This window comes from Dioscorea cayenensis, chromosome 4 (genome assembly GCF_009730915.1).
Source record: "Dioscorea cayenensis subsp. rotundata cultivar TDr96_F1 chromosome 4, TDr96_F1_v2_PseudoChromosome.rev07_lg8_w22 25.fasta, whole genome shotgun sequence".
In the NCBI taxonomy this organism is placed as follows: Eukaryota; Viridiplantae; Streptophyta; class Magnoliopsida; order Dioscoreales; family Dioscoreaceae; genus Dioscorea; species Dioscorea cayenensis.
The window spans coordinates 9,067,167-9,083,755 of NC_052474.1; the positions used below are offsets into that span (position 1 = coordinate 9,067,167).

The following is a 16,589-nucleotide window of genomic DNA, read 5'->3' on the forward strand; positions in this document are numbered from 1 at the left end:
TCAGAAGAAACAATGATGTGGACAAAGATAAGCTGTTGCCTCTTCTTACAGACATTTGCGAAATAATGTCAAGGAAAAACCAAAATTCAAGAGACAAATTATAAATAAATGTAAGAACTATTTTAAAAAGGTTCATCTGAAAAGATTCTTCCAGTCTCAATAAGAGTGAGTGCAATCTTCGGACAAAGAGCATACATTGGCATGTCACCAACGCAATGGTGAGAATCAAAATTTTCTTTTGTAAACTCATTCTACTGCGTAGAGTACAAGAAAATAACAAACTTGAAACCTTTTGATAAAAAAGGCCGTTATTTATTCTGATTGCCATTTTATTTCCATTTTATTTCTTGGCAGTGAGAAAGAACCACGTTGCTTTCTGGTTGTAGATGTTTGTAACTTAACGCTGTGAACTGATCAGATTACGGATGACAAATGGAAGAATGCCACCATGGTTGAAGTATGCCAATTCCATCTGCAAAAGGTCAGTCCAATATCATTACAAGAAGCATTCTATGGTTGATGATGGTCGGTTATTAGGCTCCTATTAGAGAGAGAGTACAAGATGATCAACCAGACTTCATACTCATTTCTTCTGGGCATGCAAAATCCATACCACTTTAGTTAGTTAACAGCAATACTGACAAACATGTTAAGTTTCCAAGAACAGCAAATTTGTCAGTCATGCTAACTGAACACTGTAGACCCACAATTGAGAGGAGATATTTTGCTAACAGGTAGATGACATTGACAAACAGAAAATATCAAAGCAAAAGAATGGTTATCAAACTTTGAAGTTCTGTTGATTGTCTCTGTGGAGCATCAGCTGTTCGGACATTAAAAAGAAAGCTAGTAAACTAAGACATTTCCACTGTTAATGGCAGGTGGCCAAATGTGGACAATAAAGGGTTGGCAAGAACCAACAGAGAACTATATGCAGTAATTCACAAAATGATCATGGCAAGTAACCTTAGTCTTCTATCAAGTAGAAGAAAGTGTCTAGCAACCTACATTCAGGCTGATCCCTACATTTCATGATTATATCTACAAAGCACCATAAATTCTCTGAGGATGTATCAGTTTAGATGTGGTACAATGTTTTCAAATTATTTGTATTCATGTTGAAGAAACAAAAATAGTACCTTGTCATACAATGGCATCAAGCAAAATATGTGCAAGGAACCATGCTTTCACTATATTCTCATTCATCATTGAATGCTTTGCCAAGGGTAAGCAATATAAGTAATTACTTGAGAAATTTCTGTCACTTGCAGTGGTGAACATTGCCAGGAAGGCAACTTCCCAACAGCAATTGAGCAATACCCCCCTAGCCAAGATCACATACAATGGGGTTGAAACTTGAAACTCTTTGGCACCTGAATTGATGTTTTTGTGCAATTTTCCTTTTGAGACTATTCTATCCTTCCTAAGATAATTTATAAACTTGGACCTATTTTCAATAATGATAAGGCAGAAAATTGGAGGGTTACTTGAAGTCGTTGAACAAAATGCAAATGTGAGACTAAAGATATCAGAGAGTCATTAGTTGCTGGTGATAAACAACATTTTTGATTGATAATTTAATCTAGATCTGCAAACAGAAAAACAGTACGCAGTCATTATTCTATATGCTTTCGCAATGTAAGTACAGATAATTTCTTACCTCAGTATCGAAACGAAGGGTGCATTTGAAAGATTTTCCGGTGTCTGTAACAACAGTAACATCTTGGCCTCGTCTTATTTCCTTGATATTGCTTGGGAGGTCTATTGTGTATCGCTCATTGCCAGTAAGACCAAGTGAATCAGCATCCTCCCCAGCCTTGAAACATAAGGGGATTATGCCCATTCCTACTAAATTACTACGATGAATTCTCTCGAAGCTTTTAGCAATGACTGCTTTAACTCCCTAAATTGAGAAGGTATGATAAAAAGGAAAAGATGAGGAAGAGACATAGGTGAGAATAAATAAAGACACTGCATGGCCATGTGTGAAGTACGCACAAGCAACATCGGACCCTTAGCAGCCCAATCACGAGAGCTTCCACTTCCATACTCTGCTCCAGCCAAAACAATGGTGTCATGGCCCTCGGTCTTGTACCTCTGCACATCATATTTGACAATTGTTCACAAATCAGATGAGGTATACAGGTAGAGATTAAGGATTTCAATAGGGTTAGCAATACTACAAGATCTCAAAAAAATCAATCTCAAATATGAATGGCCAACGCTTACTAAATTTATCTGCTGTAGATCAAGAAAAATTTTATAAAATTCATTTTGATATATATTTTGAGCCACAGATTTCATATCAAGTAATTTGAGTTGTATATTCAGCCCAAACTAACTTAAGAAACAGAAATTTGAACCTTGAATTTCAGAAGTTCAGATTATTTAAGCTGTAGATTCTTATCAGAAGTTCAGAGCATTTCAACCATAGATTCTTAAACCATAAATCAAACATATCAGGCAGGAAAATAAAAGTTGTTTACTTTCATCTTACATCTTCATTATTTTATTTTATCTTATAATAATCAGGCATTCATAATTTCTTTCTTGCTAGTTGACTGCCATGGCAAAGAGTGTCAGACTATAGAAATAGGGCACAAAACACATGCTCAATATGGGTTTAGTGAAATTTCACCAATTGGGTTAACCAAATTTACCATTGCAGCATCAAACACGTATAGTTTATCTCCCGTAGGAATATGAATAGTCTTTGGCCCGACTTCTCCATTTAAAAGCTTATTGACCAGCCGAATGTTAGCAAAGGTTCCTCTTGCCATAACTTCATCATTGCCACGACGACTTCCATATGAATTGAAGTCTTTCCTGTCCACACCACGTTCCATTAGGTATTTGGCAGCTGGGCTGTCCTTGTGTATACTTCCTGCTGGTGAAATGTGGTCTGTGGTAATGCTGTCACCAAAGTTTAATAAACAATAAGCATTTTTCACACCATGGGGGCCAGGTGGCACCATGGTCATGCTTTTAAAATATGGAGGTTCATGAATATAGGTAGATGTTGGGTCCCATGAATAGAGAGTGGAGGCTGGAACAGCTAGCTGGTTCCATATTGGATTGCCTTCTGTAATAGCCTGATAAGTGCTCTTGAACATATCAGGTAACACACTTGATTGAACAACCTATAAAATAAAAATTCCCATTAAAAGATGAAGAATATTGATCAGACAGAAACTTGATTTTATGTATATTTTGATTAAACACTATTTGTTCAACCACAACCAGCATATATCATATCTCTCAAAAGCAAAAAGTGGAAATTCATTGGGGATTTACTTAGAAAGCTTATAAATGAAAGCAGAAAGCATATATCATACAGAAAATGGGAGCGGCCAAAATAAATCAGAAGTTTCAAAGTACTAACACCACCAGATAGAAAAAACTTATAAAAATGTGAGAAGATAACTGGTGTTTCATTTCTGTCATTGAAGCATACCTCTGCAATTTCTTCATTTGATGGCCATATATCCTTGAAGAAGACACTCTTCCCATTCTTTCCTATACCAATTGGTTCCTTGTCAAAATCAATGTCAACCTGAAACAGACATATAACAAGAGCAAAGGTTTAGCTTTACTTAATTTTCAAGTCTAGCCTGACTTGAACCCAATATTTACAGTGCCAGACTTACAGGATGCAAGCGATTAACAGCCTACCCATCCCATTAACTGACTTTTTTAATTTAACCAAAAAATATTATATGCTTCCCCCCAACTGATTTAATTGCCCACTTGGTAATACATCTTGATCTCCAGAAGCTCATAGCATATAGTATTATTCTAAATATTACCATGAATTTAACCATGACAACCACTTTTAGCAACGTGGATGAAAATTAGATGTTAGGAATATCAGCTTACAGTGCCAGCAAGAGCATATGCCACCACAAGTGGAGGTGAAGCAAGATAATTAGCCCTAGTAAAAGGATGCACTCTGCCCTCAAAGTTCCGGTTTCCAGAAAGCACAGCAGCAGCAACAATGTCTATGATAAATAAAAACCATCAGCTCATAAGAGAACTAAACAGGAAAGGCTCATTCTGCAAAGAGTAAGAAGTACCATTCTCTGAAATTGCAACTGCAACAGACTCATCAAGATCTCCAGAGTTCCCAATACATGTAGTGCAGCCGTATCCAACAACATGAAAACCTTGTTGATTCAAGTACTTCTGAAGCCCACTGCAAATAATAATGTCTTCAATTATAAGAATCTAGTGATCCCAAAGCTCCTAATTGACAAGGCATTTTGGGTATACAGATCAGAACGGAAGAAACTATGATTTCAAATTTTCATTCAAGAAAATCTAAACAATATCGGCCAAAGTCAGCTTTGGTTTTTTGTTTTTTTTTAAAAAAAGAAAATAATAAAGAACTGGAAATTCAGAAACTAATTGGTTTTCATGCATTAATTTGATTAATGTCTGAAAAACCAATATTCAGTGTGAAAATAAAAGAGTATATAGTTATCTGTAATTCAGTTGTTATAATTAGACTTGTCAGCATTCCAATAATGGTAATGAATGTGTAATTTGTTTTGAACTGGCAAATCAAGCTTTACTTCAATGATCTTGTGATAATTTCATCCCAGACAATAAAGCTCGTAATTAAATTGAGCATATTTTAATTAAATTAGATTTTCTTATGCTAATTAATCATAAATTATGATGTAAACATTCTACTTTGACTAGTAAGTTCACAATCTTGGCAATTGATGCGTAAGATTACTAGATTAGTTTTGATGGAGCTAGGCTAATGGTGATTTCATCCATTTAAAGGCAGCCAATATTTAATTGACTCAATATATGCACATATATATACTCATGAGCAAGAGTTTCCTATGAAATTACCAAGGCCCTTTTGAGCCCTCAAGCACAGTCTAGCTCCTTCAGTAAGCAGTTAGCACATACACGCTGAAAATCATAAAACATAAATACTTTTACCTCTTAAGAAGGTATTTGGTAACAACTCCGGATCCTGGGGCAAGACTTGTTTTAATCCATGGCTTGACCTAATCATAGGTAACATGATTAGCCAAAGAATGGAAATTTGGGGATAAGAAACATGATATTCAAATAAAACCACACCTAAATGTTATACACGGATTATCAAACTTAAGCAACACAAGAGAATTTAAGTACTAGGCCAACCTCAAGACCTAACTCACAAGCCTTCTTTGCCACAAGGCCAGCACCAAGCACGACACTAGGATTTGAGGTATTGGTGCAGCTTGTTATGGCTGCTATCACCACACTACCATGCTTGAGCTCCATGAGGCTGCCCATGAAAGTTGAACTTAACAACTTTTTCTTTGTGATTCCTTTGGTATTGCAAAACCCTGGAATAGCATGTTCAATTGATCAGCAATTATTACATATAAAGTGATTGCATATTGACAAAATTATAGAAATTTAGAAAAACACATTAGATGGTTCAACAACTACCAAAAACTAAACAATTTGATCTAGTTTTGTGCAATAATTAGATACTAGAACTCCTTAAGACGTGCAATAAAAGTTTAATTGTCAACCTCACGTTTCAAATGATCTTTTCCGGACTTGACTACATGTTAGAGGAATATACAAAGATATCATGGAATAAAAAGCAGCAGCTAAACATATTCCAATTGAAAAGAGTTAACAGGGTTATTTCATAGAGAAAAGTAATATTAAATTAATGAGCTGAAAGAGTTCACGAACTAATCTGCGGCTATGGAAGACTCTTAATGGAGACATAAACTGAGTTCCTAATGCACCTTGAATCCAACTTTACTGTCCAAACAAGAGTGCCAGTCTGCCTGCATGTCCTTGAGCAATACTCGGTCATGAGGCCTGCAAAAAACCCGAAAAGCATTTAGGCATTAAAGTAATCAAATGACCAAAAAAAGGTGCTGAAGCATAAATAGTGAGTGCTGTGGATGGGTTAATAGATTTAAGCAAATCTTTTTTACCTCTTTGGACCTGAAACACAAGGGCTCAACTTCTGCAAGGTTCAATTCCAGGTATGACTGAATAAACCCCTTTCGTTCAGGGGCTAGATTTAAACAATAAAAAGTGGCACATCATGCATCATCTTGTCCATATACTTGCCTCAAAAGAACAAAAAAAATTCCATGCTCACCTCATTGTAATCAACAAACATCTTGTTAGCTCGCAGATATGACTCTATCATTGATACCTATTGAACAGAAGAAACAGTCAATTGACAAACAAGGCATCCTCAACAGAAAATGCCATTATAGAGAAAGAAGAGAGTTGTTTCAATGGAAATGAAGAATAGATACATTGATCAGTTCCTACTCACTGTTTCATCACTTCGTCCTGTCAACTTGAGATATTGCAAGGTGACGTGATCCACTGGAAAGAAACCCATAGTTGCTCCATACTCAGGTGACATATTAGCGATTGTTGCCCGATCAGCCAATGATAATTGACCCATGCCCTCACCTGTGTGAAAGTGAGAAAATATAACAACTATAAATTAAAAAGGGACGGCACTGGTTCCATCAATTAAAATAGCAACAGAAACAAATTACCATAAAATTCAACAAACTTCCCAACCACACCATGCTTCCTCAACATTTGAGTCACAGTCAAAACTAAATCAGTTGCTGTCACACCATTCTTCAGTTTTCCAGACAATTTGAAACCAACCACACCAGGCAAGACCATGCTCATAGGCTGTCAAGTATACACAATGAGGCAACCTTGGGCTTGTAAAAAAGGTTAGAATAATGACAAAATATACCTCAACTAATATTACAGGATGAAGACAAGATAGCAAAATAACTCGTTTGATATCTCCTAAAATGCTTTATAGTTCATACTACCTGGCCAAGCATTGCAGCTTCTGCTTCAATCCCTCCGACACCCCACCCAGCAACTCCTAAACCATCAATCATAGTTGTGTGAGAATCAGTTCCGACCACACTATCAGGATACAGTATGCCATCAGTGTTGAATACAACTCGGCCAAGGTATTCAAGATTAACCTGAATTCAGCCATATACCTTAGAATAAATTTAAATAATATTGCAAACTGTATATAATGCCACAAACAGAATCCTACAAGTCTATGCCAACTAAAAAGGATAGGAAGCCTTCAAACAGTTAGCCTGGTACCTGGTGAACAATACCAGAACCTGGAGGAACAACAAGCATATTACGGAAAGCAGTAGACCCCCATTTAAGGAAACTGAATCTCTCTTTATTCCTTCGAAATTCAAGTTCCATGTTAGCCTGCACAGCATTTTCAGATCTTGCCAAATCTACTTGCACTGAGTGGTCAATAACAAGATCTACAGGAACCTGCATGAAACCAAAAAAGAGTATATAAAAATAAAATATGATGACACTAGAATTTTCTTACGAATTTTGAAAAATCTTCTCGTGCCAAGGATTTTAAATACAACAACATGGTAACCCGTATCAACTTTGAATGTCAGACAAAGAAATGCCTATCAGGGACCGATGATTTAATCCAGTGGGGATGCATGGGATGCATGGAACATAAAAATACCCCAGATGTCTCAGCTTTTCACTGTAAAACTCTAATGCCTTCCTAGAATCTTCAAAAGCACCAATAACTAAACCGCTAGAAATAACTCATGATGTAAACAATGAATAGGCATAAAGCATTTGATCAACTCGTTAGAATACGGAAATAGGTACATACCAACGGATTGATCTTATTAGAATCACTTCCTAACTTGTTTATGGCATCACGCATACAAGCAAGGTCAACAACAGCTGGCACACCAGTAAAGTCCTTGCAAAAAAAGGAAAATTAACATAGGAAGGGCATTATGAAAAGTATATATAAATATACTATATATACAGGAGGATTGTAAGCATACCTGAAGAAGAACACGAGCTGGTTTGAAGGGGATCTCCACTAGCTTGGGAGAAGTATTCTCCCAATCAATGATCCTCTCAATATCATCCTTGGTAACTTGAAAGTTATCACAATTACGAATAGCTGACTCAAGCAAAATCCGGATAGAATATGGTAGCTTATCTGTTATGCAAGAAAGTGACATTCCATCAAAAAGTCTCATTTTCGGAGGTTAAAATGGCCACAGTCTTTGCTTACGAAAAACACAACCACTTCAGTGCGTATGAGATAGATGATAAGAGAGTGAAAGATGTGTACCTTTATCTAAATGAAGTCAAATTGAATAGATAACAACTCAACAAACTGAAGGTAAAAATGACAGCCTACCCCACTCAGCTGAACCTAGATAATAAAATGTTTATGCTAGAGTGATGGATAACATCATCAAATGTCCCAATATTCAACATTGCAGCGTGAGGACTTGTGGAACACAACCACAAAAACACACGGCAATGTATAGATGACAACTCAAACAAATTGACGAAATGTACCAATAATCAACAATGCAGCCTTCCATTACTAAGAAACAACTTAATGTTCAACCAACAGGTATTCATGCTTGCCACTTGAGGATGCAGCATTAAACTTGTCAATTATTCCCAAACAGAAGACATTTAACAATAACTTCTGTAGAAAAGCCAGGAATTTTTCCTTCAAAAGTTGAAAACTTTCAATACCAAATAATACTTCTAAGTTGCATGAACAAGAAAAATCAAACCTATCCTTGGATCATTAAGCGCAGGTAAGCTGTAGTATTTCCCATACTCGCCACCATCAGGCCTTGGAAGGCTAGTCAAAAAATCCTTAAAAGGATTCTCATTAGCTGGATGACAACATAGAATGGTCAGTATGACATGATATCAAAATGACTTACATTTAAGCAGTCAAATCATCTTGACCTTTATTCCAAAGCATAAATTTAAAAACAAAATCACAAACAAATAAGAAGATAGGTGAGATCATTTTTCTTACGCCAGACAATTATAATATCAGTCATAAAAAAAATTAATAAATTTTTCAACTAAATAACATAAAAACAAAATCTTGCTTACAGAGCTTGTAGTGGAGAAGAAATGATATCTATGTGATGCCAATTAAACATTGCAGAGCAATCAACAAGCATTCTATGGAAAATTGGCAGTTTGATCATTTCAACAGGACATCTCCAGAAATATTCTAAAGAAACTAAAACCAACTCAAAAAAGAGATCCACTCCCCAACTAAGATTGCAGCTAAGATTACATCTAATTAGCTATAGACCAAATTAAGCAGCATCCTCCAATAGCTATGGACCAAAAAAGTACCTCCAAATAATTGGAACAAACATCCCCATCCCCATCCCCATCCCTCACAACAACCCAACAAAAAATCATAAAAAAAGCAAAAAGATAATTATTCAGAATCAAAGAACCCATACCAATAGTGGTGGCCATTCTCCTCTCGAACTGCTTTATCACAGTCACAGAACTTCTTATACCAGCCCTGAGCCTGATCGGAGACCTCGAAGAAGATCTGGAGAAGCTGACAGAGCAAGGGAGAAGAGGGGAAGGAGCTAGGGTTGGGGAAAAGGAGGGGAGAAGTGGAGGCGAGAAGAAGAGGTTACAAGGGCTTTATACATGGAGTTGATGATATGGTGTTGAAGTGCTAAAACTGAAAGGGCTATCTGGTGATGACGATGACGTCTGCCGGTGGGGCCCGCTTCTAATAATTTGACGATGAACAAAGCGTGCCGTTTTGAAGCTCTCTCTCTCTCTCTCTCTCTCTCTAGACTGCTAGTTGCTTTCAGTTAGCCGTTCCATGAGCCCATTTCCCGCCGGTCTTAAATCTTAATCAATGAAAAAGCCGTGTGAAATCTCACCTTTTTTAAAAACACACACGCAATAAAAAAATCAGTTTTATTAAATAATAATAATAATATATATATATATATATGTATAAACAGTTTTTGTGTTGAACATATACGATAATTATAATTTTCCACCGCAGCAACATTGAAATAAGTGGTTTGTTCATATTACTCCCATTAAAACAATATAAAAAAATTATTTTATCAAAAAAAATAATAAATGATTATCACCTCTGCCAAATAGATATGGTAACATATTAACAATTAAGTGGTTTATTGGTAACTAAGTTCAATAATTCATAAATGACGAAAATTTAAATAATGAATGAGGATGTATTTTTTTAGATTAAGTCGTGATTATATACAAGTAGTCCCAGCACCATGTGTGTATGACTATCCTGTGTGGCTCACCTTAAAAAAAACAAGAGATTGTTGCATGAAACCTTATTATTTCTTTCTCCGATATTAAATATTAAAACTATTATTTGAAACTAGGACAGTGTTCTTCTCCAGCTTAATATGATGCATTGTAATGGAAAGTTAGAAATTTGCGCTATTTCACAGAAGAACCAAATTGAAGACAAGGAAACGAAATACTACTAATACTAACAATTTTGAAAGATAAACAGCGAAGAACAATTATGAAATATAAACAGGGAAGAAGGACAGTCACAATAAAATTTAAAAGAATGCAATGAAGGTATAAAAAAATAAGCAAAAATATTTAGTGACCTGTCTTACCTGCAAAAGAATCAAGAAGAAAACCAGTCACAAAACATTTGGTCATGAGAAAATAATACCAAACTGGAGATGCATGAGAGTTTCTGTGATTAAGCTTGAACACATATCAAGCTTTATTTATAGAGTTTTTTTAATTGGCATTTAAAAATGATTTGAAATTTGATTGTTGAGATTTTTATAAACGGTCTAAATTAGATCTCTCATCATTATTAAAAATCCAAATTTAGAATGTTCTTTTTATATCCACCGTCCAATCAGGGTCATGGATGGACGGTTAGGATTTAGTTTGCTAGTTGTTACTTTTTATATGATTGATAAATTTTTCCCGCCAAAAAAACTATTTTTGTTTTTCCCGCCAAGCTGTATAAAACGCGGATGATTCCACCCAAAAGTCTTCGCCGATCTTTGCTATCTTCTCTCCTATTCAGGTATGATGTTCTGATCTTCGATCTTATTGCAATCCTAGGGTTCTGTTTGATGTTTCTTGTTGTTGGAAATCATCTCCTTGTCTTCGGATTAGCGACCCTAGGGTTTCCGTAACAGTGGTTTTGTCCCCCATTTGTATTTATTTATGGTGGATTTCGTGCGAGGTTTTTGGATTTTTATAGATTATTTCAGGAGTGAAATCAAGGTAGTGTCTTTGTATTGGTTTTTGATTTCTTTGATTATTGTATTTGCAGGCTTGATATCATGTCGAACGAAGAGATATTGGATGGAGGTGATCGCATGCAAATTGATGGGCGTGATTCAGAGCTTCAAAGATCTAGCAAAAGTCCCACAAGGCTTTAATGTTGATTATCTCAAAGTTTATTATGGTATTCTTATTTGGTGGCCTTTATTTGGTTGTGAGTTTGTTGTGATTTTCTTTGCTTTGTTTGTTTGTTTGTTGTTGTGCATGGTTTTTGGTGTGTAGATTGAAAAATCCTCTTATTTAACAGCATTGATTTTTGTGCCTTTTTATGTTAGGATTTTTGTTTACTATTATTAGTGTTATTTGGAGTACTAACAAACGAGGGGACACTGTTTTAGACAACTAGGGATGGCTATACTTCCTGAATTAACACATGTTTTTTTATTGGAAATTTGATTGTTATCCTCCATCATTATTCATTGCAACTTCTTTTGAACTTTAAACTAAATGCGCTTTGGGGCTTAAGCACTTTCAGGAAATTCATTCTTTGTATAGATGTCAGAAATCATACATTAAGATAGTACCCATTTAGTGAGTTTGATAAGGGTTTAGAATTTTGTTAATAATTTGGGAAATAAAATGTCTTTTCAATGGTACAAACTTCTTTAGAAAACTTTTTGTGGGAGTGATACTGACAGATGATTCAATCATTAGCATGTTGAATGTGGAAGGGTTATGGTTTTTTAGATTAGAACACTGACCTTAATTTATCTTCTTGATTTTTCCTTAATTAGCTCATCTGGTTTTACTTGATGCTGGCTTGTGCTACGTGTATGACTGTGATATTACATGTTCCATTATTCTTAACGTGACCTTTTATTTGTTTGTTTCTGCTGCTGGATCTCACAGTATGTTTCTTTATCTTAACTTTATTTGTTCAACTTTCTATATACTCATGCAGAAAATTGCTTTTATGCAGGAAAGCTGTTCCCATATGGTGATATTTTTAAATGGATGTCCTATGGAAATGGTTTGCGAACTTACAAAAAATAGTATCAAATAAACAATTGCTATGATCTCTTCATATTTATCTTTTTTTCACATTTTTTTTTTAAACCATTTCTCACAGCTGGGAAACATCCTGCATGTGATCCCTCTTACTTTGGCCGGAGGGAGTTCTCTTTTAGCCTTGGAAATGACACATATTGCCGCTATCAGTCATTCGATAGTGTGACAGAATTTGAGAATTCTATCAAGAAAAATTGTCCTTTCAAAATTGATATTGGTCCTGTTTACAGAGTAAATGTATGATTCATATATTTACAAATTGTTTTCATTTTCTCAAGTTTGTAATTGTTCTAAATATGTTTTTTCAATCTTTTTTATTTTAAGTTTTATTTTAGTCTATATGTTATGTACAGCCTGCAAAAAGATTTGCATATGCTCAAAGTGGCAGTGATGGTTTTACACCTGTTGAAAGGGAACTTGTTTTTGATGTTGTAAGCACAGGCTTTGGTTCATGGTTCATCCATTTTATCACTGCATGTTTTTTTCTCCAACAACTTCACCAACCAATTGATGTGCATATGTTTTTAACAGGATATATCAGATTATGATGATGTCCGGCACTGCTGTTCTGGAGCTGATGTCTGCACAAATTGCTGGCCATTAATGACCATTGCTATTAAAGTGATTGATACTACTCTCAGAGGTTGATCATTTTACATTATATCTGTTTATACTTGATAAAATGATTGCAAACTTTTACATATATTTTGAAGCTTAAAAAGTGTTTTGTTTTAATATTTTCCCCTGTCTCATGAGGTCCCCGATTAATGATTGGTTGAAACATACACATATTTCAATTTTCTTGATTACAATTGTTTGAATCTACAGATGATTTTGGTTTCAATCACATATTATGGGTATTTAGTGGCCGTCGTGGGGTACATTGTTGGGTATGTGATGGCAGAGCAAGAAGGTAGTGCAGACTCTTGTTAATTTATATTACTATTAGGAATGAGGTCATGACGCTCATATTGGCATTTCTCCTTAGGCTTAACAATGATGAGAGGGCATCAATCGCTAAATACTTCCATGTATATAAGGTGACATTCTCTCTTTAGATGGCTTATGTTGCATCAAATCCCTTTTATGAATTATTTTCTGATTTACTGATTTTTATGCGTGTGCGCGTGGGCGCGCGTGCGCGTGTTCTGTCTTCAGCGTGGTGAGAGTGGTTTTAAGAAAGTTTCTTTAACTGGATCTGTTCTTCATCCTTTTCTAGCGTAAGATTCCCTTCCAAATTTAAATAATGCAAATTCTTCTGTTTACCTGTATTTCATGGAAGTCCCCTTCCCTGGTTCTGGCACTGTACAGTGTACACATACACACATATACACTCTATACCCTAAACCCCGAACCCCTACCCTAAAATATATATATATTTAATTATATGAACAGTGCAGAACCAGGCAAGTTCAGTGTGTATTTTTCATGTTCATCACAGTAAATATATTATGCAGAAGATCATATACAGATGTTTTACGGATACATTTTGAGGAGAAATTGCTTTGCAATCAAAACCTGTTGTCATCAGAAGATAGATATGAGAAGATTCTTGAGCTTGTCTCAAATAAATGTAAGCAGTTTTACTGTATTTGTTGAAATATATTATTCTTTTGTTCCTTCTGTTTTAGAAAGACCATGTTTTCCCCCAATTTTGATGCCTTTTTTTGTCTGTTCAGCAATTACTGATGAGCTGCATGACAAGTGGCAAGGACATAGGAGATCTTCCAATACTGAAGAAGATCTTAATATTACTAGATGGGAGCAATTAAAGCATGTATTGCAGTCAGGAAAACAGAAGGTATGGATCTAAAAATCATGGATTTTCTGGTCTGATGTGTGATGCAATTTGCTTTTCAATCCTTTTGTTCTGTTAATCTTTTGCCAAAACCACTTCTTTTGGAGACATGACGTTATTATGTCATAAATGAGCAGTAAAATAAATGTTCTGTACATACATACACCTACTGAATTTTGATGGATGTGGGATAGAGTTAACCTCTTGCATTTCAACCTTGTGCCATGGACAGGGTCTCAGAAGGTGTGTAGAAGAGATTGTTTTCTTATATACATATCCAAGACTTGACATGGAGGTTTGGAGCAATTTTTTTTTTATTCGAAACATGTGAATGCATGATCAATGTGTTAATTATCTTGATGATATTTCTTTTCATATGCAGGTTTCAAAACACATGAACCATTTGCTTAAATCCCCATTCTGTGTTCATCCAAAAACAGGTTGCCTTTTGTATTATATGAAACAAGGATTGATTTTTATGCCATGATCGTGATTCCCCTTTTTTTTTATATATATATAGTTTTTTTATAGTTTTTGTTGATCTTAAGCTGTGCCTTGGCCTATGTGTTTTAATTATGCACATTGTTTTTATTGTCAGGTCGTGTATGTGTTCCTATTGATCCTGCGCACTGTGATGAATTTGATCCTACAACTGTTCCAACCCTTTCCACAGTAAATTCTGATCATCTGTACTGCTCATTTTTTTAACCATGTTTGCTTACATTCATTTATTTCTGTTTGAGCAATATATTGTTATATTTTGACATGAAAAGGAGGTTGTTTGTGTATGAGATAAATTGATTTAATTTTGTCCTTTGCAAAATTATGCCTAATAACATGACATTTGCAGCTGTTAGAAGAGCTGAACATGCGTGGAGATAATTCGGAGTCTTTAAATGGTAAGCTATTGAACTATCAAGTCTTGATTGCTAAAATAGTTTATGTGTTCCAAGTTCAAAAAATTGGGACTGATATTTACTTACATTAGCTGCACCACTGTGGATTCTAGATCATAGTAGCTTGATGGAATTCACATTTTGGAATTGTTTGTAATTGTTGGGTCTTTTATATATATATATATATATATATTTCATGATCATATTGATATTTTCTCTTTTCTTACTGACACCAGAGCTTGAAAGTACTTCACTTGGACAATACATTACGATGTTTAGATCTTGCTTCTTGGAGCCACTATTAAAATCATGCAAGGTACATGATTCTGTCATGCAATTCTGGATATTGGAACTCATCTAAGGTCCTGAAACCCTGCTTTTTTAATCTGCCCTGCTTTTTTAATCTGTAAACATCAGCCAGACCTCCAAATCTTTGGGTTTTCCCTCTACAATTATATTATTTAGAGCTTCATGTCAGTTAAATTACTTCAAAATTTTTAGTTATAATAGAGTTTTTGCCCATGAACTATTTTGTGAAAATTTAAGTTCAGTCATATTCACACCCTTATCTTGTACGTAACAACACTTAAACATTGTTTCATGTTGTTTAATACCATTGTCATATGCTTTTATAAATATTGTTTGATTAAGAAGTTACTCTATTTCCTATGGATTTAGCACTAATAAAAGTTGTGGCTATTCTGCCTGCTGCAGGAAGAGATGGAGAATGCATATAATGCAAATCTTCAACAGTCTAGGAATTCCTTCAGTTGGTGAAATGGGTGAACACATATCATATCTTTCTATTCTCATCACTGAACAAAAAGTTTTTTTCTAATCCCTGGTATTCCTTTTTATAATATTTTTGATATGTAAATTCTGTTCTAGTAGTTGTTAATTTGATCTCCCCAGTTTATACAAAGTTGCCTTTCTTTAGCCATCCATCGGTGGGATGATGTGAATATGAATTTCACATTGAATTCATTTTGCATCTTTTCGGAAACCACTAATGTTAGTTTGGTGGTTTTTTTTTGCCTATGATGTTTGCAAGAATTTGCCCTAGAACTTTTTATTTCTAGCTCTTAATCAAATTTGATGCTTAATTTTAGCTCAGTTAAACTGGAATATTGCTACCAAAGCTTTGAAGCTCATTATGATTGAAAAATTAGTTTGCTTTTATACATAAATATTACTTCTAAATTTTCCTTAATGTATTTTGTTGTTCAAGATTTCCTTGGTTTACCTCACAAGTAGCTAATGAAAAACTCTCCCTTTTTTGTTTCATTTATTTGAGTGATGTGGATAGTGCTTGAAAATATCATTTTGAATATAAGATAAATACAATGGTGCACAAGCGAAGCAAAAAAAATGAGCGGAGAAGCTTGAGCTATTGGTGATACGAGGATCAGTTAGTTTTCTTGGTGTTTGCACAGTTAATGTGTTTATTTATTTGATAATTATTTACCAATTTTATGGTAGGTTTGCAAGTTTTTTACCACTTTTTCAGTTTGGTTCTTGGATAAATCATTCACCAATCTTAGGTATGCATGTTTTCACCACTCCTCAAAGTGGTTCTTAGCGTCTATTTTGAAAAATATAGACATGCAAAACTATTGCAGGCTGGGCGTAGATATTGGGCCACTTTTATTTGTAGCTCTCGATCATATTTTATTTTATTTTTTATAAAATACATAAATTATTAATAT

General features: G+C 34.9%; 1 protein-coding gene and 1 pseudogene across 2 annotated transcripts; one reads left to right on the forward strand and one right to left on the reverse strand.

Moving 5' to 3' along the window:
- Positions 1-101: 101 nt before the first annotated feature.
- LOC120259054 lies at positions 102-9,472 on the reverse strand (annotated as a pseudogene).
- Positions 9,473-10,901: 1,429 nt separating this feature from the next.
- On the forward strand, positions 10,902-15,705 carry LOC120259055 (DNA primase small subunit-like). 2 transcript variants are annotated; one of them, XM_039266587.1, is made up of 17 exons: positions 10,902-10,918; positions 11,171-11,305; positions 12,101-12,151; positions 12,251-12,426; positions 12,543-12,620; positions 12,721-12,832; positions 13,018-13,102; positions 13,178-13,229; positions 13,348-13,409; positions 13,647-13,762; positions 13,869-13,990; positions 14,220-14,282; positions 14,370-14,427; positions 14,586-14,659; positions 14,838-14,886; positions 15,120-15,199; positions 15,598-15,705. In XM_039266587.1, exons 2-17 carry the CDS (start codon positions 11,203-11,205, stop codon positions 15,658-15,660), a joined length of 1,344 nt encoding a protein of 447 aa, XP_039122521.1. In that variant the 5' UTR covers positions 10,902-10,918; positions 11,171-11,202; the 3' UTR covers positions 15,661-15,705. The 2 variants fall into 2 exon arrangements, with proteins under 2 accessions (XP_039122521.1, XP_039122522.1); XM_039266588.1 differs by lacking the exon at positions 15,598-15,705 and having other exon boundaries at positions 14,586-14,676; positions 15,120-15,158.
- Positions 15,706-16,589: the final 884 nt, after the last annotated feature.

Bases quoted from the DNA above. Each gene is read 5' to 3' on its own strand.
- LOC120259055 (XM_039266587.1), top strand. From the start codon at position 11,203: ATGGAGGTGATCGCATGCAAATTGATGGGCGTGATTCAGAGCTTCAAA. The intron at 14,660-14,837 runs GTAAATTCTGAT...TGACATTTGCAG, and splicing joins CTGTTCCAACCCTTTCCACA to CTGTTAGAAGAGCTGAACAT. The intron at 14,887-15,119 runs GTAAGCTATTGA...TACTGACACCAG, and splicing joins TAATTCGGAGTCTTTAAATG to AGCTTGAAAGTACTTCACTT.